This window comes from Dermacentor variabilis, chromosome 6, assembly GCF_050947875.1.
Source record: "Dermacentor variabilis isolate Ectoservices chromosome 6, ASM5094787v1, whole genome shotgun sequence".
In the NCBI taxonomy this organism is placed as follows: Eukaryota; Metazoa; Arthropoda; class Arachnida; order Ixodida; family Ixodidae; genus Dermacentor; species Dermacentor variabilis.
In genome coordinates, this window is record NC_134573.1 from 96,374,581 (window position 1) to 96,393,453 (window position 18,873).

General features: G+C 46.4%; 1 protein-coding gene and 1 pseudogene across 3 annotated transcripts in view; both read right to left on the reverse strand.

Annotated features, from left to right (window-relative positions):
• The window catches only part of LOC142584938 (uncharacterized), a 55,667-nt gene extending 40,228 nt beyond the window's left edge, over nt 1-15,439 (reverse strand). For 2 of the 3 annotated variants that reach the window (XR_012828982.1, XM_075695300.1), the window contains exon 1: nt 15,281-15,439. Coding sequence is in view for 1 of the 3 variants with exons in the window: in XM_075695300.1 (XP_075551415.1) it covers nt 15,281-15,361 (81 nt within the window). In the remaining 2 variants the exon portion in view is untranslated. The remainder of the gene's footprint in view (nt 1-15,280) is intronic. The other variant, XR_012828983.1, reaches the window with a different exon arrangement.
• Nucleotides 15,440-17,090: 1,651 nt separating this feature from the next.
• LOC142586430 (U2 spliceosomal RNA) lies at nt 17,091-17,269 on the reverse strand (annotated as a pseudogene).
• Between the last annotated feature and the right edge of the window lie 1,604 nt (nt 17,270-18,873).

Here is an 18,873-nt window from a genome sequence, read left to right on the forward strand (position 1 = left end):
CGGCATGGCGGTTGCGGTGCTGCCGTGCCCACATAATATAAGTGTTAACCTTAAAAAAATTTACTCTGCCATGATTTACTCCTGCCATGATGCAATGCGCCATCTGATATAATGATAATGCTTAACCCTCTCGGAGTTTATGAATAATGGCGCATATCAACGCCTCGAGCAAACACGCCTCCCTGTGTGCTCTCTGCACTACGCAAACTGGTGTGGTGCACGCGAGGTAGCGTTTAACATCAACTCACCACTCTCCTATTGCAGTAAATATTTAACTAAACACTGAAGAAACTCAAGATTCGCTCTCAACATGACCGCTATTTATCGTTCATCAACGTAAACATTACAGAAAGCTTCTCCTTGCACCGTTTTCCGCAGTGCCTAGGGCCAGCATATTTTTTATGCCAGGGTTATGCTTGGTTATAATCTTTCTGGTTAACGAAGCACGAAACAACCAAACAGTGTACATTGCTAGAGGACGCGCTAGCCTTAAGCATGAACAAACCTTACCTCGCCCTATTTTGTGTCCTTTTGTTCTTGCACAGGCTGCAGGTTTGCGTGTTTGCGCGCGCATGTGTATGTCGATATACAGCTTGTAGCGTTCTCGCTTCATTGAAAGAGAAATGTATTACTGCAGTGCTTAGCGAAAACATGGGGAAGCCGGGATATGGAAATTTCAGAGGATGAGCAAAACGAGAACAAGGTGAAAGCCGGAGCCAACTTTTGGACAAGTGGACTTGTCTTCTTCGAGGCGACATGTGCTTTCCTCGCCACAGTATATATAGGTGGGGTTCTTCTAAAGACGAGAGGGTGTAAGGTGGGTGGGTGTGAAAACGAGTGAAGGTTGGTTAGCGGGGAGGGCATCTAATTGAGAATAAAGGAGTGCTGTGCACGAGGCCAAAGACACGGCCGTGTGTCAATCACGTGTCAACACCTGTGTTTCAGGCAGCGTGCCGACGGTGTGCACAGCAGTCCTCTATTATCTGTTTTGATTGGACAGGCGGAGTCCACTTGTCGAAACGTTGGCTCCTGCTTTCACCATTTTCTTGTCTTGCTAATCATCTTGCAAAGCTTAGTGTTTCATACAATTTCAAATGCAATCGGCTGCTGATGTAAAAATTACGCAGGTGCTTTGTTCCATATAAGCTGCAATACTTGAAGCGTAGTAGGGGTTTTATCAGGGAGTGCAGTCACCACTGCTGATTTTGCTTATAGAATGAGTGTGGATCACTTAATCTGCATTTGCACATCTATCGTTCAACTGAATTCATGCTCTCTTATTTTGTGCTTTCCGCTGCGTAGGCGGTTGACATCTCTTGTTTCTTGGTGCTAGCTGGATGACGGGACCTCGTCATTAGGATCAGTGGAAGTCAATGTATTAGCCTTCCCTCTCTGGTCCTTACAGTGTTTCGTATATTAGTTGAGACTACGAATCACATCGCGGTACAAGAGCTAATTTTTTTTTGCACTGATCCCTAATAAGCTTCTAGTATTCCCAGTTTCTCAGCAGCTGTAAACAAAGTAAAGAGCACATGTACACTACTTAGTTTCCCTAAGCCTTACAAAACTTATTAACAGCAGGTAGTCAATGTTTTGTAAAAACTCACAAGTGAACTGCATTGAGTCATGATTCATCAGTAATCCATACAGGAGAAACAAGTTGCTGTATATAGTGTAGGTTACTCCTTGTTAGCCTGATACACAAATGTATTCTAGCCCGTATGCAATGAGTTCTGTACTTTAATAAATTTTTTTTGTGGTTTAGTTTCTTTATTGTAATTTACTGTAAAGCATCAGCGAGGGGTCTCATCTCAGCTTGGTTGATAATACATGAGCCGTTGCCTCCATACAAAAAGAAATTTTCAATTTGTCCCTACTACCATCGGCACTTGGCTGGCGCCTACCGAATAAATCACTCGAGGTAGCCTGTGCGGACTGTTTTTGAACCTTATTGTTAGGCGATTTCACAATGATGCGTGGAGGCACATGCGTCTGAGAGAGATTGTATGGTGTAGCATGTGCGTGTAGAACAGACATGATGCTGCGGGTTCCAGCAGTATGCAGGGATGCTTTGCAAAATTTTGTCATAACTTTAATTTTACCTGTATTATATTTTGTCATCTGTTTCAGTAATGTCTTTTACAGGTGTTATAAGAATTTTTACACTTATTTGCCTTGGGCCTCTGATTACGCTGCTACACTAGACTTTTTCAGAGTGGAGTTATTCAGCATTGTCCATTACTTGAATACAATATACAGTGTTTCGTGTGTAGTGGCTTCTCAACGGGGGGATAGTCAAGTTAGATACCCCTAGGTAAGCTAGGTAGCCCTATCTATAGTGATAGATAGAGTTACCTGAGGCTATAGATGCGTTGATAAGTTTAAAACTCCTACAAATCATTTTGCACTGTGTGGCGCAAACAGCATGTTAATACGTTCAAGACAGGGGGAACATCCACGTTTGACGGTGTCATGAGACACTTTCAATCTTCTGTGGTGTATCATCGAAGATGATGCAATACTGTTCTAAGGTATTGCCCTAAGCCAATTTAGGTAAGCTGAAAATATGTCAACAAAAGTGATTGACCAAGCTCCATAAGCAATGCTTCGTTAAACTTTAACACTACTTCTTTGTATGCTACATGCTTACCGTGTACCATGTCATGTTTAAGTATGAAAAGAATGTGACAGAAAGACACTAACAAATGTCAAACTTGCTTTTAGCTTAAATATATAAAGCGAGACTTCACTTTTAATGAAGATAGCACATCAGTTAGCTGCAGCTTGAATAACTGCTTTAAACTAAGTATATTTTTCAGAGAGGTTGACAAATACTTATTCGACAAGTTGATAAATGACTTTTTAGCCACAAAATGCCACATAATAATTTGAAGGCACTTTTGTTTTTCTCTGCTCTGCATTTTATTAGCTATATGCAAGAAAACTTACTAATTTTAAGCCTCATTACCTACATACCTTCACAGCCCAGTACCATAATGGAATGGAATAGTTAAATTTAATTTTATTTTTACTCAAACGTCTTACTTAGCAAATATTGCTAATTGAAGTTTTAACTTCTACATTCTCATTTCCTCTCTTTTTTGATTGCACTTCTGCGCACATTTTACTTGCCTGTGTCTAAAAGAACCGTCATACGTGACCTGCAAGAGGAAGCTTTTGTGGGTAGCCAGTGATCTCCTACGAAGGCTGGTCTGCCCTGGCTGCGGCAGCAATTATTTTCAAAATCTATTCAGGACCACCTCTGCAGCTATTTGTCACTCTTGTTAATTACACTTTCTGCATCTCTTGCAATTTGTTAGGTTATAACGTTTGACCAAGCCACATGCTGCGAAGTAGATGTTCTGCTGCATTTTAGCCTGCAATCATGCTTTGCGCACTGCACTGTATGAAGAGCTCATTCGTACAGTTTGCGTAGAGAAATAACAGAATATTCTAATTTATCTTTCAGTTCGGGTAACATGAAAGCATTAATGCGTGGTACAAGGAAGGACTGTCCATTATTTATGCGTGATGCTATCCAAGCACAGTGTCATACTTTACAAGGGGCACCCCCAATAACATACAGTTTAATTCTAAAGAACGCATAGACCTAAAGAAATTTATATTGGCGGATAGAGTGGTGTGCCTAGTGTTCTTTCTGATGTGAACCGTCCTTTATTTATTAAGAACTCATTTTGTTTCGAATACTGGTGTCATGCTAATCTGTCGCCTGTAACTGAAACAAGGACGTCATTTCGGCCTGAACCTCAGCGTCATTGAGCAAATGTTTTCCTGCTGTAAACTATTTCAGTTTGCAGGATACCCAGCAGAGCAACGTTTTGTCAACAACGGTGTGTTTCATGCAGAAGTGACATCCTTGTTTCATACAATGGGGGCGCATTGGCATGGCATCTGTATACAATGCCGATCTTTCTTTATTTAAAGAACGATGGGGACAGGCGGAGTCCAATTTATTGGTCTAAGTAAAATGCGCAAGTCGACCAATAAGGCTGCGCTACAGTATCTTCATGGTTTACGTCTGGTAAGCTACCTGTGCATCACTCTATAGGAGAATATAATCATTTTTTTTCTCACGTTCCTGGCTCACTTAAAATAAATTGTAACTGTGGACGCACCTTGTATAACTTTAACCGTTACCACAAAAATGGGAGGTAATGTCTAATAAACGTCTTCAGTTGTTCTTGTGAAGGTGTCCGGTAGCCAAGATTAACAGTAACGTTAGCAGGGCTTACTGAAGTACATCTAGACGTCGGCGGCTACAAAATGAATTAATGAAGACTGCTATAGACTTTTGATTTAATCCTTTAAAATAACTTTTAGACATCAAATAGCTGCTCCTGTGTTTCCTCGACGGGCTTTGCGTCCGGCATTGCAACGAACACTCAACACCCAAAACTTTCTTCGGTCCTCAGATAAAGGATCTCTTGTGCATGGGGGCGATTGTGACCGCTGTACGTCTGGCGTTCCGCTGCATTACTTTGCGGGCTAATAACTCGAAATGCCCTTAGAGTCAAGTGACGAGACATGAAAATACTGACGCCTGGCCGGTCCCCAAATTAATTTCGCGTCTTGAAAACAAAACTTACATCACTTCCTTTTTTTAATAGATTTGTCGTCACTTTACTTTATGTTTCCCCAGAAGTGTGCCTTCGTGATACAGATGAACGCATGAACCTCTAAGGAACGTTCGCTAACAGGTACATTTACCTTGCTTCTTGTTCTTGACGGGATAGAACGCCTATCGAGCCCCCTAAAGTGAATTCTGATAACGACGTTATTGGTAAGGCACAAACATTTGGAACAAAGGTATAACTTTTTCATCGGGAGAGGAGAAAGGGGCGGGTCCCCAGCCTCTCGCCCTCTGTGACTTGCACAAGCCGGCGCAGCGCTGCCCAAATATCTCGCGGTTCGGTGCTGCGGAACGATTTCGGAGATGTTTTAGCTCGTTCTCCGTGAAATTTCCAGGTTGTCAATTCGTAAGAGGTTTTCGAAAAACGAATGTGTAGCCTTTCGGCGCAGCAGCATCTACGACATACCGAATTTTCCCTTGACTGTGCAAACACGCGACAAGCATAATTTGTATAGGTCTTGATTTGACAAAGAGAAGTGGTGTCTCTGAATTGCCAAGGTCAAATTAAAAAAAAAACAATATGCTCATATCTGATCGATTGGCTAGAGAACGAAAGCGTAAGAGTGCTCGAGTACGTCCAACCTAATGCAACTCCGAAACATCTAACCGCCAAGCGTTATAAAACATATGCATCAGGCACCGGCATCGTTCTAGCGTATGTCATGTCTAGCAGACCTGAAATCACTATGCTCTGCCTGCGTTGGCCTTCTCTACGATGCCGATGGCGTTTCGGTTCACAGCGATCTCACCGGTCCGTAAACCAGCATAATACATAAATGTTTCCTTCTTCGGCATTGTCTTTTGACCCTCTAATGTAGTAATATCTAATGGCGACCAGATAAAAGTAGTGAATGGCTATTATTGAGGGCATAATTTTCTTAAGGAAGCGAGTGTGTCGTAGCCCCCGGTACGAACAAGACAAAATAAACCGTGCTTCACCCTCCTTTTACGTAGAAAAAGAAAAACACAGACTCATTCGCAACAGCAGTCATACGACCTCGCATAGCATTGCCACATGTTTGTACCTCGCGCAATCAACCACTAAGAGATCTATAATCCAGCATCTACCACTGCTTCGGATGCTCGCACACGCCATAGCTGGTCCTTTGACGACTCGTAAAGGTTAATCCACACAATACCGCATGCTGTTATTACAAACCAAAACTGTATTGTTTCTAGGAGGAAACCTCCTCCGACAGACGCGGTTGTCGCCATGGTATATCTACAGATAACATTTTTTGTGACAGATAACAATTCCTGCCAAAGTAAACATCACTAATTATTTCGCAGCAGTGTAGCATCGACGCTGTTAGGATCGTCTAATCTTTTAAAACTAATAATTGCTGCTATACGAAAGCTTAGAATTACCGTGGAAATACTGAATTAAATTCGCATTTTATGAAATGCTTAAAATATGGCTATACACGTGTGGTATTTCATTGTTCGAACAAGGCGCGTGGGCGCCATCCCTCGAGAAAAGAGGAGAAAGAGCGCTCTCTGGCTCTCCAGCTGTCGGCCGAACTGGCAAGCGCTGCACTATCCCTTGTAAATATATTTTGTAAATAGTCTCCAGTTTTAATCCTTCGTTTGCGTAACATTTTGGTGGAGTGTGCCGTTCCCCGTCCTCGCCACGGAGCTCGCGGTTACGGCGCCGTCATGGATCCCGGTTACGAAACCTTGTCTACTTCTACTCCTGCGACCCCGACAACAACGTCCGTTACGGTTACCAATCTCCGTGATCCTGGCACATTCTCCGGCCAAGATAATGTCGACGTCAAAGACTGGCTCTGCCTGTATGAGCGTGTTAGCCAGAAGAACCGCTGCGACTTTAACATTATGCTAGCGAATGTGCTATTCTACTTGGGCGGAACTACACGTGCCTGGTTCCGGACCCACGAGGACGAGATCTCTCTGGGATGCTTTCAAGGAGAAGCTCAGCGACATCTTTGAAAATTCAACCGGTCGGCAGCTGTCTGCTAGAAAAGAGCTTGCTACCCGAGTTCAGTCTTCTACTGAATCGAATGTCTCGTACATACACGACGTGCTCGCTCGTTGCTGGAAAGTTGACGAGAAAATGGCCGAGGTTCATAACGTTGGCCACGTACTCAAAGGCATCGCGGACGACGTGTTCAACTTATTGGTCGTCAACAATGTGTCCACCATCGACGTCACTGTCAAGGAATGCCGCCGTTTTGAGCCCGCGAAAAGCCGCCGCGTCATTCCACAGTTCTCCTGGCTTCCTTACATGGCTTCGTCGTCATCTTGCGTCAATTTTTGGCTTCAACACCTGTATATAAGCACGTCACACGTATTGTTCGCCACGAGCTCGAGGCCACAAGTCCTGCGCTGTTCAATCAACGCTCCCTTGATCACACCATTGACTAACCAGCCTAAGCGATCTCTGTCATTCAGGCAGTTTTGCGGCAAGAATGTGCAAACCTAGGTTTTGCGGCCTGCTCCGTCTCCCGACCTGACGCCCGTACAGTGCCGAGAGCTCGACCTCACAGCGATCTGTATTCCCCTCCCAGATGCAGTAACCCTACCGAGTGGATAACTCTCGACTACAAGCCTATTTGCTTCCGTTGCCTGCGCACTGGCCACTTCGCTCGCCACTGCCGCGCCTTTTGGCCGTCGCCTTATTCTAGCTCCTTTTCCCCGTTCTCGCCCATATGCCGACCCGCGCCTTTACTCGCCTCGTCGCACGCTTCCTACCTCTGACATATCCATCTATGTCAGTCGTCCTGCTCGCTCGCCGTCACCTCAGCACCGTCAGTCTCCGTCGCCCCATCCACGCCGCTATTCGTTGCCTACCAATGATGGACCCTCCTGGACAAAAAACTGGGCCATTCAGCTCTTGGAGGTAGTGCTGCCTCACGTTCGTCCTGTCCAATTCTTCCGTTGACCCTCCTCACCAACACGAACCTAATTGAAGTAAACGTAGATGGTGTTCCGTTGACGGCAATAATTGATATGGGAGCCCAAGTGTCCATGATACGCGCTAACCTATGTCGTCGCCTCAAAAAAGTTTTTACGCGTGCCATCACTCAAGCCGTACGCGTCGCAGGTCGCGCCACTGTTGCCGTCAGCGGTATGTGCACTGCTCGCATAGAAATTTCTGGCCACCAAGTTCCAGTCCTGTTCACCATTTTGACCAGTTGCCCTCATGACCTAATGGTCGGGTTCGACTTTGTGACGACGCATTATGCCCTCATCGACTGTGCCACCGGTACGCTGTGCCTCGAGCTTCCTCTTGTTTCAGACGTTCGCCCGAACAACTGAACACCCTCTACACTACAGCGTTTGTTCGCTCACCTCCAAAAGCCCTAACCTTCGCCGAATTGGCAACAATGGCAACCGTGCCTCATCGCGACTATGTCGTCGCACCTATTCGGTATGTTCTCCGGGCGCATGACATCTCTGTGCCACACTCTGTCGTAACCCTTGCAGCTAATGGGATGCATCTCCCCGTTATCAATTTTGGCTTGACGAAGCAAGTGTTACCTGAAGGCATAGCGGTGTCCACGGTCCGGTCAGTGACAGCCGACCACATCACTGCTTTTGCAGCCGACACGTCCTCAGATCCTCTTGATTACCCGCAGGATGCCCTGAACCTCGACGGCCCATTACGTCCCATGGTCGCTCCGGAACTCGCACCTGACCAAGCAGCCACCCTATATCGCCTTTTGCTTTCCTAGCGCGACATATTTGACACTGACAATCGACCACTTGGTCAGACGTCACTTGTTTAGAATCGGATAAACACTGGTGATGCTGTTACCATCCAGCGCCGACCGTATCGCGTGTCCAAGCAGAGCGGCAAGTTATTCAGCAGGAATTAAACAAGATGCCCGCCAGAGGCAACGTTGAGCCCTCGCAAGTTCTTGGGCGTCGCCGGTCGTGCTCGTCAAAATGAAAGATGGCACGCGGCGTTTCTGTGTTGATTACCGCCACCTAAATCGAATTATCAAAGAGGACGCTTACGTTTTACGACGAATCGAGGACGCTCTTGATTCTCTTCATGGTGCCAAATACATTTCGTCCGTCGTCCTTCGATCTGGTTATTGGCAGATTTTGATCGATTAGCAAGACCAATAAAAGACCGCTTTCGTCACTCCCGATGACCTCTATCAATTAAAGGTTCTGCCGTTCGATTTATGCAATGCCCCCGCCACGTTCCAACGGATGATCGACTCTCTGCTTCAAGGTTTGAAATGTTCAACTTGCCTTTCTTACCTCTACGACATCCTGGTGTTCTCTCCTACATTTGAGACGCACCTTGAGCACGTCGCAGCTATTCTTGACGTCTTCCGCAAGGCTGAGCTCCAATTAAACTCACCGAAGGACCACTTCGCGCGCCGACAGATTAGAGTGCTAGGCCATCTCGTAGCTGTTTCCGGAGTACAACCCGACCCGGAGAGGGTTCGAGGAGTAGCGGCTTTCCCTGTACCTCAGTCTGTCAAAGACGTCCGGAGTTTTGTGTGGCTCTGTTGTTATTTGCGCCAGTTCGTGAAAGATTTCGCGGCAATGGCTCGGCGACTTACTGAACTTATGAAGAAAGACGTGCCTTATAGGGGGGTTCCCCTCAGGCTGCCGCATTTTCACGCCTTATAACGATTCTCACTAATCCACCAGTCTTTGCCCACTTTGACCTGTCCGCACCTACAGAGGCCTGAACCGATGCCAGTGGTTATGAGATCGGCGTCGTTTTATTGCAACGCCAACATGGACATGACCGCGTTACAGCGTATGCTTGCCTGCTCCTGACAACTGCAGAGCGCAACTATTCGACTGCCGAGCGCGAATGTCTTGCTCTCGTCTGGGCTGTTTCAAAGTTCAACCCATATTTATATGGCAATTGCCCTTCTCAGTAATCACAGACCATCATGCGCTATGTTGGCTTTCGTCGCACAAGGGTCCTACTGACCGGCTTGGTCGTTCGGCCCTCACACTACAAGAATACCGTGCATAGTGACTAACAAATCGGGACACCAACACCAGGACGAAGGCTGCCTCTCTCACTACCCAGTCGAAGACGCGAACTCTACGCCTGGTACTGACACCGACGCCTGTGTTCTCTCTTTTTCCACTGCTGCATGCCGCCGACGAGCAGCGCCGGGAGCCGTCCTTGCGTATCATCACTGACCGCCTGGAATCATCACTTGCCGACAGGTCCCTTCGCTTATTCACACTTCAAGATGGCGTATACTCCACCGCCACACCATTCACCCCGACGGCCCTGCATTACTCCATGTGATCCCTAAAAACCTTCGTTCGGCTGTTCTCTACGAACTTCACGACCTCCCCACTAAAGGTCACCTGGGTGTGTCACGTACTTACGACCGGATCTGCCGACGCTTCTTTTGGCCAGGGCTTGCTCACTCCGTTCGAAGATACGTAGCTGAGTGTGAGAAATGCCAGTGACACAAGACACCATAGACGCTCCCTGATGGTTACCTTAAACAACTCTACCTTCCCGCAGAACCATTATTTCGGGTTGATTTGGAGTTACTTGGCCTTTTCCTCTTTCTACCTCTGGGAACAGGTGAATCGCTGTGGCCACGGATTACGCCACGCGCTACGCCATCACCCGAGCACTTCCTACAAGATGCGCCACAGATGTCGCTAATTTTCTTCTACGCGATGTGATTTTATGGAGCTCCGCGACTTCTCACAGACCGTGGCCGGACATTCCTATCAAACGTTATCGCGGACATCCTGCACTCTTGTGCCACAAGGCACAAGCTATCGACGTCGTACCCTCCGCAAACAAATGGCCTCACGGAGCGTGTAAATCGCACTCTCACAGACATGCTAGCGAAGTATGTTTTTTCAGCCCACACTGACTGGGACTTCGCTGTACCGTTTGTCACATTCGCCTATAATTCCTCGCGCCACGACACAGCCGGTTATTCCCCATTTTTCCTTCTGTTCGTCCGAGAACTAGCACTGCCCCTCGACACAACCCTCATTGTTTACGCGGCACTGACCAGAGAATATGCACTTGACACCATCCCCCACTCTTCCCGCTCAAGGGAAATTGCCCGTGACCGCCTTCTGAAATCCCCAGAGTGTCAAAGGCGTTTGTACGACCAGCGACACCAAAACGGGCCCTTTCCGCCTGGTTTTTTGGTGCTTATATGGTCTCCGTCGCGTCAGGTTGGCCTGCCAGAAAAACTGCTGTCTCGTTACACAGGCGCATACCGAGTGCTTCGTGCCGTGACTCCCGTCACCTACGAGATCGCCCAGGACGCCCCATCAGCTTCCCAGTCCAGTGATATCGTGCACATTGCACGACTGAAGTAGTATCACCTTCCCAGTAATAACATTTAGACGCTCCGGCACGTCGCTTTTGCCGCCGGGGGATTATGCTACACGCGTGCGGTATTTGATTGTTCGACGTGGCGCGTGGGCGCTATCAGTCTAGAAAAGGGGAGAAAGAAAGCTCTCTGGCTTTCGAGCTGTGTGCTGAACGGGCCAGCGCTGCATTATCTCTTGTAATTGCATTTTGTAAATAGTCTACAGTTTTAACCCTTCATTCGCGTAACAAATTCTCCGAGGTTTATTGTAGGTTGAAATAGGCGCGCACAAGTCGCACTGGGCGCTCTGTCTGCCTCCACGCCAGCATAAACTCCGGTCGCGCTAACCTAAATCTCTTCAGGACATCTCACAAAGCTGTCTACTACATAGAGAGGCCACGTTAGAGATAAACAGGCTGTGCAAGCGTGAAAAGAACCACTAGAAGCTCCTGCCAATTCTGTACCTGGCACACAACACAGAGCGCTCGCCCAAGCCAGCTTGCCCACTGGCCCTAGATGGCGCCACTGCCTACGCAGTCTAGCAGCGTTCATTAAAAAAAAACGGCCCTTACGCTGCCACGTAGCTTCGATAGAAACTCAAACGTCCATAACAGCGGATTCTGTAGCAGAACCAGTTCCATCTAAATACGTGGTGGGCGCGGCACAGAGGTAAGAAGTTCCTTTACAGTAAACAAATTTTGGCAGTAATTATTTCGGGGGGGGGGGGGGGCGAGGCGCGGGGGGGTAAGAGGCTTGGAGAAGCAAGAGAAGTTGACGCAAGTATTCTGTTCACTAAAATGGCTTTACGGAGCGAAGGATTTCGACTAGCGCTAGTTATTTTATTTTCTCCCTACGCAAGCAGTTTACTCGGCGGAGATGAACACGAAAGTTGACAGAAACCACAAAACACAGTTTTTTTCGAGATTTAAATAGCTGCACTTTGCCGTAGGAGCACTCCCTCTGTATAAGCGGAAATGTGTACTCATGTACAAAGCCAAAACGAGTTTTCGAGGGTCCTTGGGAGAGCAACCGAACGCTTCGGAAATTCAGAACCTTCCGACAGATAACTTCACATAGAGGATAACCCCAGATGTGAACAGTCACGCTCGGCAAACAGCAAAATGTTGTGGACTTAAAAAAAAATTCCGACAGAGCCTACTTCATGATCAATATCGCCGTTTATGCGATTACCAATGATACAATGTAACGACACGCCGTATTGACACCACCGAAACAAGTCATACGTAAAGTTCGTATGCAGCCTGGCTCCTCTCTCGCACTTGCATATCGATACGCTGAACAAGTCAACACGTGGCGCTTGTCTGAATATATAAGACGGGGGCTATATACCGCCCAGCACCGAAGAAATGTTAAATGATACTTTTTGTCATTGAAGAGCGGCACATATCCAGTGGCTCATACCAAGTGACCGAAGTTGTTCAGACGGTTGGTTTCAAACCCTCTCATTTCACCACAACAGCCGGTTGCATTACGCATTAAGCCATGGTCTACCCGATGACCCGGTTTGGTACGCAAATCATTACACAATCGGACAGACAGTCGGAAAGGAAGGTAGGTAGACCCGGATGGTGCTCGAAGTTCTCAAAGAACTCCAATCGCACAAAAATACGATAGAATACTTGTGTGGCATTGCCGAATAGCAGCCCAGTTTAGAGCGAAGCTTTCCTTTTACAGTGACATTGCTCTGTCTGAAGCTTTGAACAGATATAAAACTTCCAAGCATTTCTTGGGAAATATTTCCAACGGAGGTAACATTTAACACACATTTTTGTTTCTGCAGAACATTCCTCAAAGTGTCCACCTCCCTGTCTTCACCTACGCTTGCCAGTTCTAATACATTTCATGACAGGTGCATTTCCATTCACAATTAAAATCATAAATATCTGTATCACTTTCATACGTATGTACTGCAAACGCCTTTATTTGTCGCAGCCCTTTGAATTTCTCCATGACAATACCCCAGAACATGATATTTATTTTCTCCTAATATAAACAAGGTGCCTTGAGTTGACTGAGGACGCCGTTGAAGCCAACTACGACCGTCGTATGAAGCACGCAAATTGGGACAAAAGACGGTAGTTTACTAAATATGTGCCGCACATATAATAAAAGCACAAACGTCATAGTTTTGTTGCTCACTGGACTTACCATCACCCACTTTTCCATACGATGAATGTAAGCCTGTTATAGCCCCACACTTACGTCAAGTCACTGCTAAGCATTACTGATAGCGGCCTTATGTAACTTTCTAGAGCTTGAATACAAAACTTTTGCAAATGCTTTAGTCGATCAACATTCAGTTAATATTGCGCAGAGATATTCCATAACGTTACATTCGTGTTCGCTGAATTTTACGATACTGATGTTTGTAGTTAGGCCACGGCAACGGGCTAAATTCTGCGTCGCTCTTAGAAAACACTCCTAATGCTCGAGAGCTCTTGGATGCGAATTGTTTTTAGAACGACCCACATACCAGACCTAGTTTTAACTGTTTCTAAACATCGCCCACTGCAAGGCGCCCGCAGTCAACAAACGTAAAGAAGCTGCCTCGTTGAGGTGACTGTGTTCACCATGCAAACCTGATATCTCGCGCGAAAATATAGAAAGGCAAGGGTTCAGCAATTACTTGCAGTGCTTTTAACTTAGCCAGTACCGTTAACATTTTGTCAAATATTGTAACTACAATCGCGCACTTTATAACTGAATATAAAATTAAGTGTACCATACAGCTATTTAAGCTCATTTAGAAGTACACCTCATAGCGGCCATAAGAAGCTTTCTACCACTTGAATACCTTTTTTTTTACAAAGGATGTATTTGATGAAAACGCAATGAGTTTCACAGATACTTTATGCACACTGCGCCTTACATTCGCTATACTTGACTTCACTGGCTGTAGTAGTTATGCCATGGCAGAGACCAGGTGAACAAAAGGAAATCTTATGTGCAATGTTTCTCAAATATGAAGCTAGCATACTGTGCACCTGATTTTGCAGTCTGGGAAACATTGCGAATGGCGCGAGTATGACACTTTATAATGCTTGAATATGTAACGGTCTACAAAGGCTGTAATCAAGGTTCACAGATTGAACACTTGTGACTCGTCACACTCAACGTGCTTACGATTTCAGCGAACTATAAATACCATGGCTCTCTTTGTTAATTGAGGAAACCGAGTGAAAGTGATTAGAGGCCTTGCATATCGCATAAAATTTGCGAGCAGGTAAGCAACCGGTAAATGTGTTCATAGATACACTAAGTGTACACACTTCACACTCTCGGCATACGTTAGGATAAAGTGACCCCCATTTTCTTCAATATAATAAATCTCTGCAAATATTGGTTTTGCTTGGAAATATGAGAAGTTTTTCAGGCGTTTCAGGCTATGCTTCTATACGGACTGAACGCGAGGGTACAACAATCTTTATTTTAATATTAATTATCACCTTTTGAAGATTTTCCAGCGTGTTATCCTCTGACAATCTCCCCATTCTGCGAAGATGTTGAGATTGTGGCTTTGCGAGTGATAAAGCTTTCTCAGAAAAACAAAAGAACTAGCAGACAACATTTTCCACCGCTTATCGTCGTATTAAGAGATACACTGTAAAGCCTATGTGCTGATGATCAAATGAAACTCCAGTTCGCGCTTCCACTTTGCGTGCCCGCGAAGAGAATGCCCTTTCAGACCGACGAAAAATGTATCAGCATGCCTATCTAGAAGGTATGCACGTCCTTATTTTACCAAAGTCATTCCTTATAGTGCGTACAAATTTATATGTGTGGACCCCCCCCCCCCCCCCCCCCCTAGCGACCGCGTCAATTATTCTACGCCAGCGGTATTTGCAATAATAATGTAGTACATAACTGGTTCTGTTTATGTGATGACGTCGAGAATTAAACGAATGAAAAATCGGGAAACTGCATCGAAGAATAGGCACGTCACCTCTGAACAGCGCGGGGCCGCCCATGTTTTGCTGCTAGTCTAGAAACTGATAACAACACAAAAAGAGTAAATCATCATCAAAAATCTCCCATGTGAACTTGGAGCAGACGCAAGGCATTCTTTTTTTAATGTTAAAAAATAATATGATATTGCGACTCAGTGACATACTTTCGGATCAGCTCAATATGAAAACGAGAAAGACGATACAAGACGTTGCCCGCTGGGTCCCTCTGACCGTGCCATGTATCGTCTATACCGTTTTCACGCTTCGCATTGTAATAGGTTCATTTCATTCTTAACAATGCCTACTAAATTATCGTTGAAGTTGCTTAGTTTTACGGCGCAAAGCTATGTAAAAGTATGGCTTACCCTGAGATATGTCCCTCTTGACAAAGCATCACCTCGGACGATAAGTCCTAAACAGAGTACTGTAAGCGTAAGGAAACGCATCTTGTTGTGTCTGCCTGACACCGCCTCAAATCCGTACCAACTACTTCCAATTTCCGAACGCTATTTAAACTCTCAAACACTTTTAATTGTCACTTGTTTCATTTATCTGTCTGAGATCATGAACATGTGCCTCTAAAATAATTTTTATGACGACACATGCCGAGTAGCATGTGAAGCTCGACAGCATTTGCATACCACAAATGAATGATGTGTTCCCCGAATGACAATTTCGCATCGCGTGCGTCAAGGGCTCTGAAGCCGATGACCCGAAGACCCAGGATGAAGGATGTATGCTGACGCGCGTGCTGTACGAATTGGTTCTAGCCCAAGCACATTTGGAATTAGCAAGGAAAGATGTTATATTTATCTACTGCTAAAAATGTAAAGCATGGGACAAAGTTCACCATGGTTAAGTCAGAAAATGCCTCGCCAAATGTAAACTAATATTATAAGCGCCCAACGTAAAACCCACGCCGCCAGACACGTCTCAAAGAAATCATTGTATGCTGCGCACACTACACCAAGTGAAACTTATTCTGCAGGAAGTATGCCTAAGAGCACTAGTTCGCACTAGTAAACGATACGGCTTGACCCCACTTTTCTCTTGTCACGGCTTATCAGCCAATGTTTTCTCAGTATCGAAATCTTTACTGATCCACGTGACGTTTCCTCTGACCCTCTCTCTTCCATGAAGCAAATGCTTCTGCTCCAGTTGAAAAGCCAACAGCAAGCACCAGCCTCAAGTGCGAGAAGAGGTCGTGCTCTGCTGAAACTAACCCAGTTTAATGTTTTACCTAATGTGAAAATAAAATGAGGCACGCTGTACTGTTAGAGGTGCCTTGAGATGACATAGCGGAGATAAACAAAATCATCATTGTCCCCTACACCCTTTCGGATTCGAAGGCAAGTGAACGGTTTCTCCCTTGCCTTCGCTACCCTCTCTACGGGCGCCTCTCCTTCTCGCCGCATACTTCTCTAGAAGCTTCATAGGCATTGCGCGAGCACCGAAGGTCACATTTGCAGCGCAGTAAACGGCAGTCACGTGTTCCGCGACTCGCACAGCAATACACTTGAACAGGTGAAATTCGTGAAATCATTTTTATATTCACGTCAGGCAAGCGAGACGACGAGCAGAGCGTGCGTGTGACTATATCACACGAGCTTGCTATCAAATAGGTGGACGCCGGTGTTACTCGGATATAACCAACCGGCAATTTCTTTGGTCTCATTCCAAAACACCTGCAGTGTAATTTCGAGCCGCACAAGATACTGCAACGTTTGCCGCACTACAGTATTAAATCACAGCCGACAGTGTTACCCTTTCATAGCCCTGCTTACGGCCAGAACTCCACGTAATTTGCCTTAAACGATGCCGTCCGCGCTAGCTAACGGAGCGACTTTATTTTTAGTATGTGTTTTTTATGTGTATTCACCAAACTGTCTGTTTGGCATTCACATATATATATATATATATATATATATATATATATATATATATATATATATATATATATATATATATATATATATATATATATATATATATATATATATATATATTAGTAGTAGCTAGACTTAACCTGCGGCATCAGATTCCACGGACAATCAATGTTCCCGTATTCTTCTGTGTGGCTTGCATGTTTTTTCTTGTACAGCAAAGCTGTATACGGCTAGATACTGAAAAAAATTGCTTGCGTCTATCGCGCCGTGTATGTCCAGAATTTCTCCCCCTAAGTGGGCTGATCCTGAAGATTGTGCAATACCAGGCCGAGCCGCGGTGGAGGTGAAGCTGGTTTTAAGTACTCCGCCAACTTGCAAAAATACCTTTATTATCTTCTGTACAAATACAACCCCTATCAGATATTAAGATGATAAGAACAGGCACTACACGTTGACCCTGTCGACCATGCCTACGTTTGCACTGCCCTCTCTCTGTCGGTATTTAAGCACTTGAGTAACTTCTTTCCTTTCCTTCCGCTCTCCCGTGGTGGTGGTCTTGTAATTGTGCTACCCGCGAGGAGCGCGAGGCGGAAAGGAATGCGTACCGTCCATGCGGCCCCGATCCCACAAACTTCGCACCTGTCACAGGAGCAATTGCCAGGTTTCAGAGGGAGTTTGTAGGAAATCAATCTTATGTTGCGTGTGTTGTGTGTGACCACTTGTGGTTTTCGAGTGACCTCACAACAATTACTGCACTGTGGGACGTCGACCAACGCACGATCGCATTGGCTGCAGTAAAGCACTGTGTGCCTCGGAGTGCCATAAGGTGAGTGTCTGTTCCACGTGGCGGGATTCGTTTACAAATTGTGTCGTGCCGTGTCGTTCCAACATCGTGGAGGAACGCCATACGGCGTTTGACGCACGGCGGTGGACAGTTCGCCGTTAAGGGGCCCACATGCACCGCTTCGCTGGTCATCGGCTTTCACAGAGTATATTGGCACCGAATTTTTTTCTGAAAACGAGTTCACCCAATAGAGAGTTAGCTTTGTTACTAACCCTTCTGGTACTGTCTGGTCCATCACCATGGCCACAAGAAGACAGAATTATAGGCTTTGCGCGTTCACAATCACGTACTCAGCCTTCTGATTAGCTATCTACGTGGTCGTCTTAATCATCTGGTACACGCAGGTAATTTTTGTGAGTACATCGCTCGTGAGAAAACGAATTGCGGAGAGATTCACAATTTCGACTCTTTGCTAGGCTGCGCTACGTGGATCGAAGGTGGACGCCGTTGAGCACTTGCGTGTCGCTGTTTAGCTGTCAATGTGACCACATATCCGAAAGACATCCCTACGCAATGGACAACGAATCACCTTTAGAGCCCAGCTCTAAGGCGCCCGTTCCTGTGGCGAGCGTCGGCGCTGTCCAACGGCGTCGGCCTATCCGAACGAAGAACGAAAGCGAAAGCGGAGCGCACCGTAAGATGAAAGAAAGGCGATAGCGTCGGAAGAAGGTGCAGCGGAACCATGGGGCGGAAAGCGGAAGAGGAGCCGAAAGGACAGGCCCAGCGCATGCGCTAAATCAGCGGCCTAGGCATCCGCAGCGCGTGGGCTATCTCACCTTCGCTACCGGGGAGAGGGGCAGGGTGCCATCAGGTGCGGAGGGCTACGCTCGTCCGCGGCTTCAGCTGCTCAGGCCAGTCCGCAGTAGACGCGTGCGCGACGTGGATCGACGCGAGCGGCTACGAGTAATGCCCCAACCACTGGCACGTGCCGGAAAGCTTCGGCGCGCGCCGAAGGGTCAAATGTGTCAAAGCGTCGGTCGGAAACGCGGCGAAGCGGAACGTCGCGCAGCGATTATGTCTACTGCCGATGCTAGAAGTTTGCCGACGCGCGGCGAAGCTGCGCCGGCGTGCACCAATGAGAGGCTGCGACGAGTCGCACGCGTCAACCAATCGAAGGCTGCGCAGCCTCCGGCTGCTATGCCTGTAATGGCCGCCCAAGCGGACGCTCCGGCACCAACGATCGTCCGAGTTTTTTGGACGCACGACGCGCGCGACAGTGTTCCTGAAA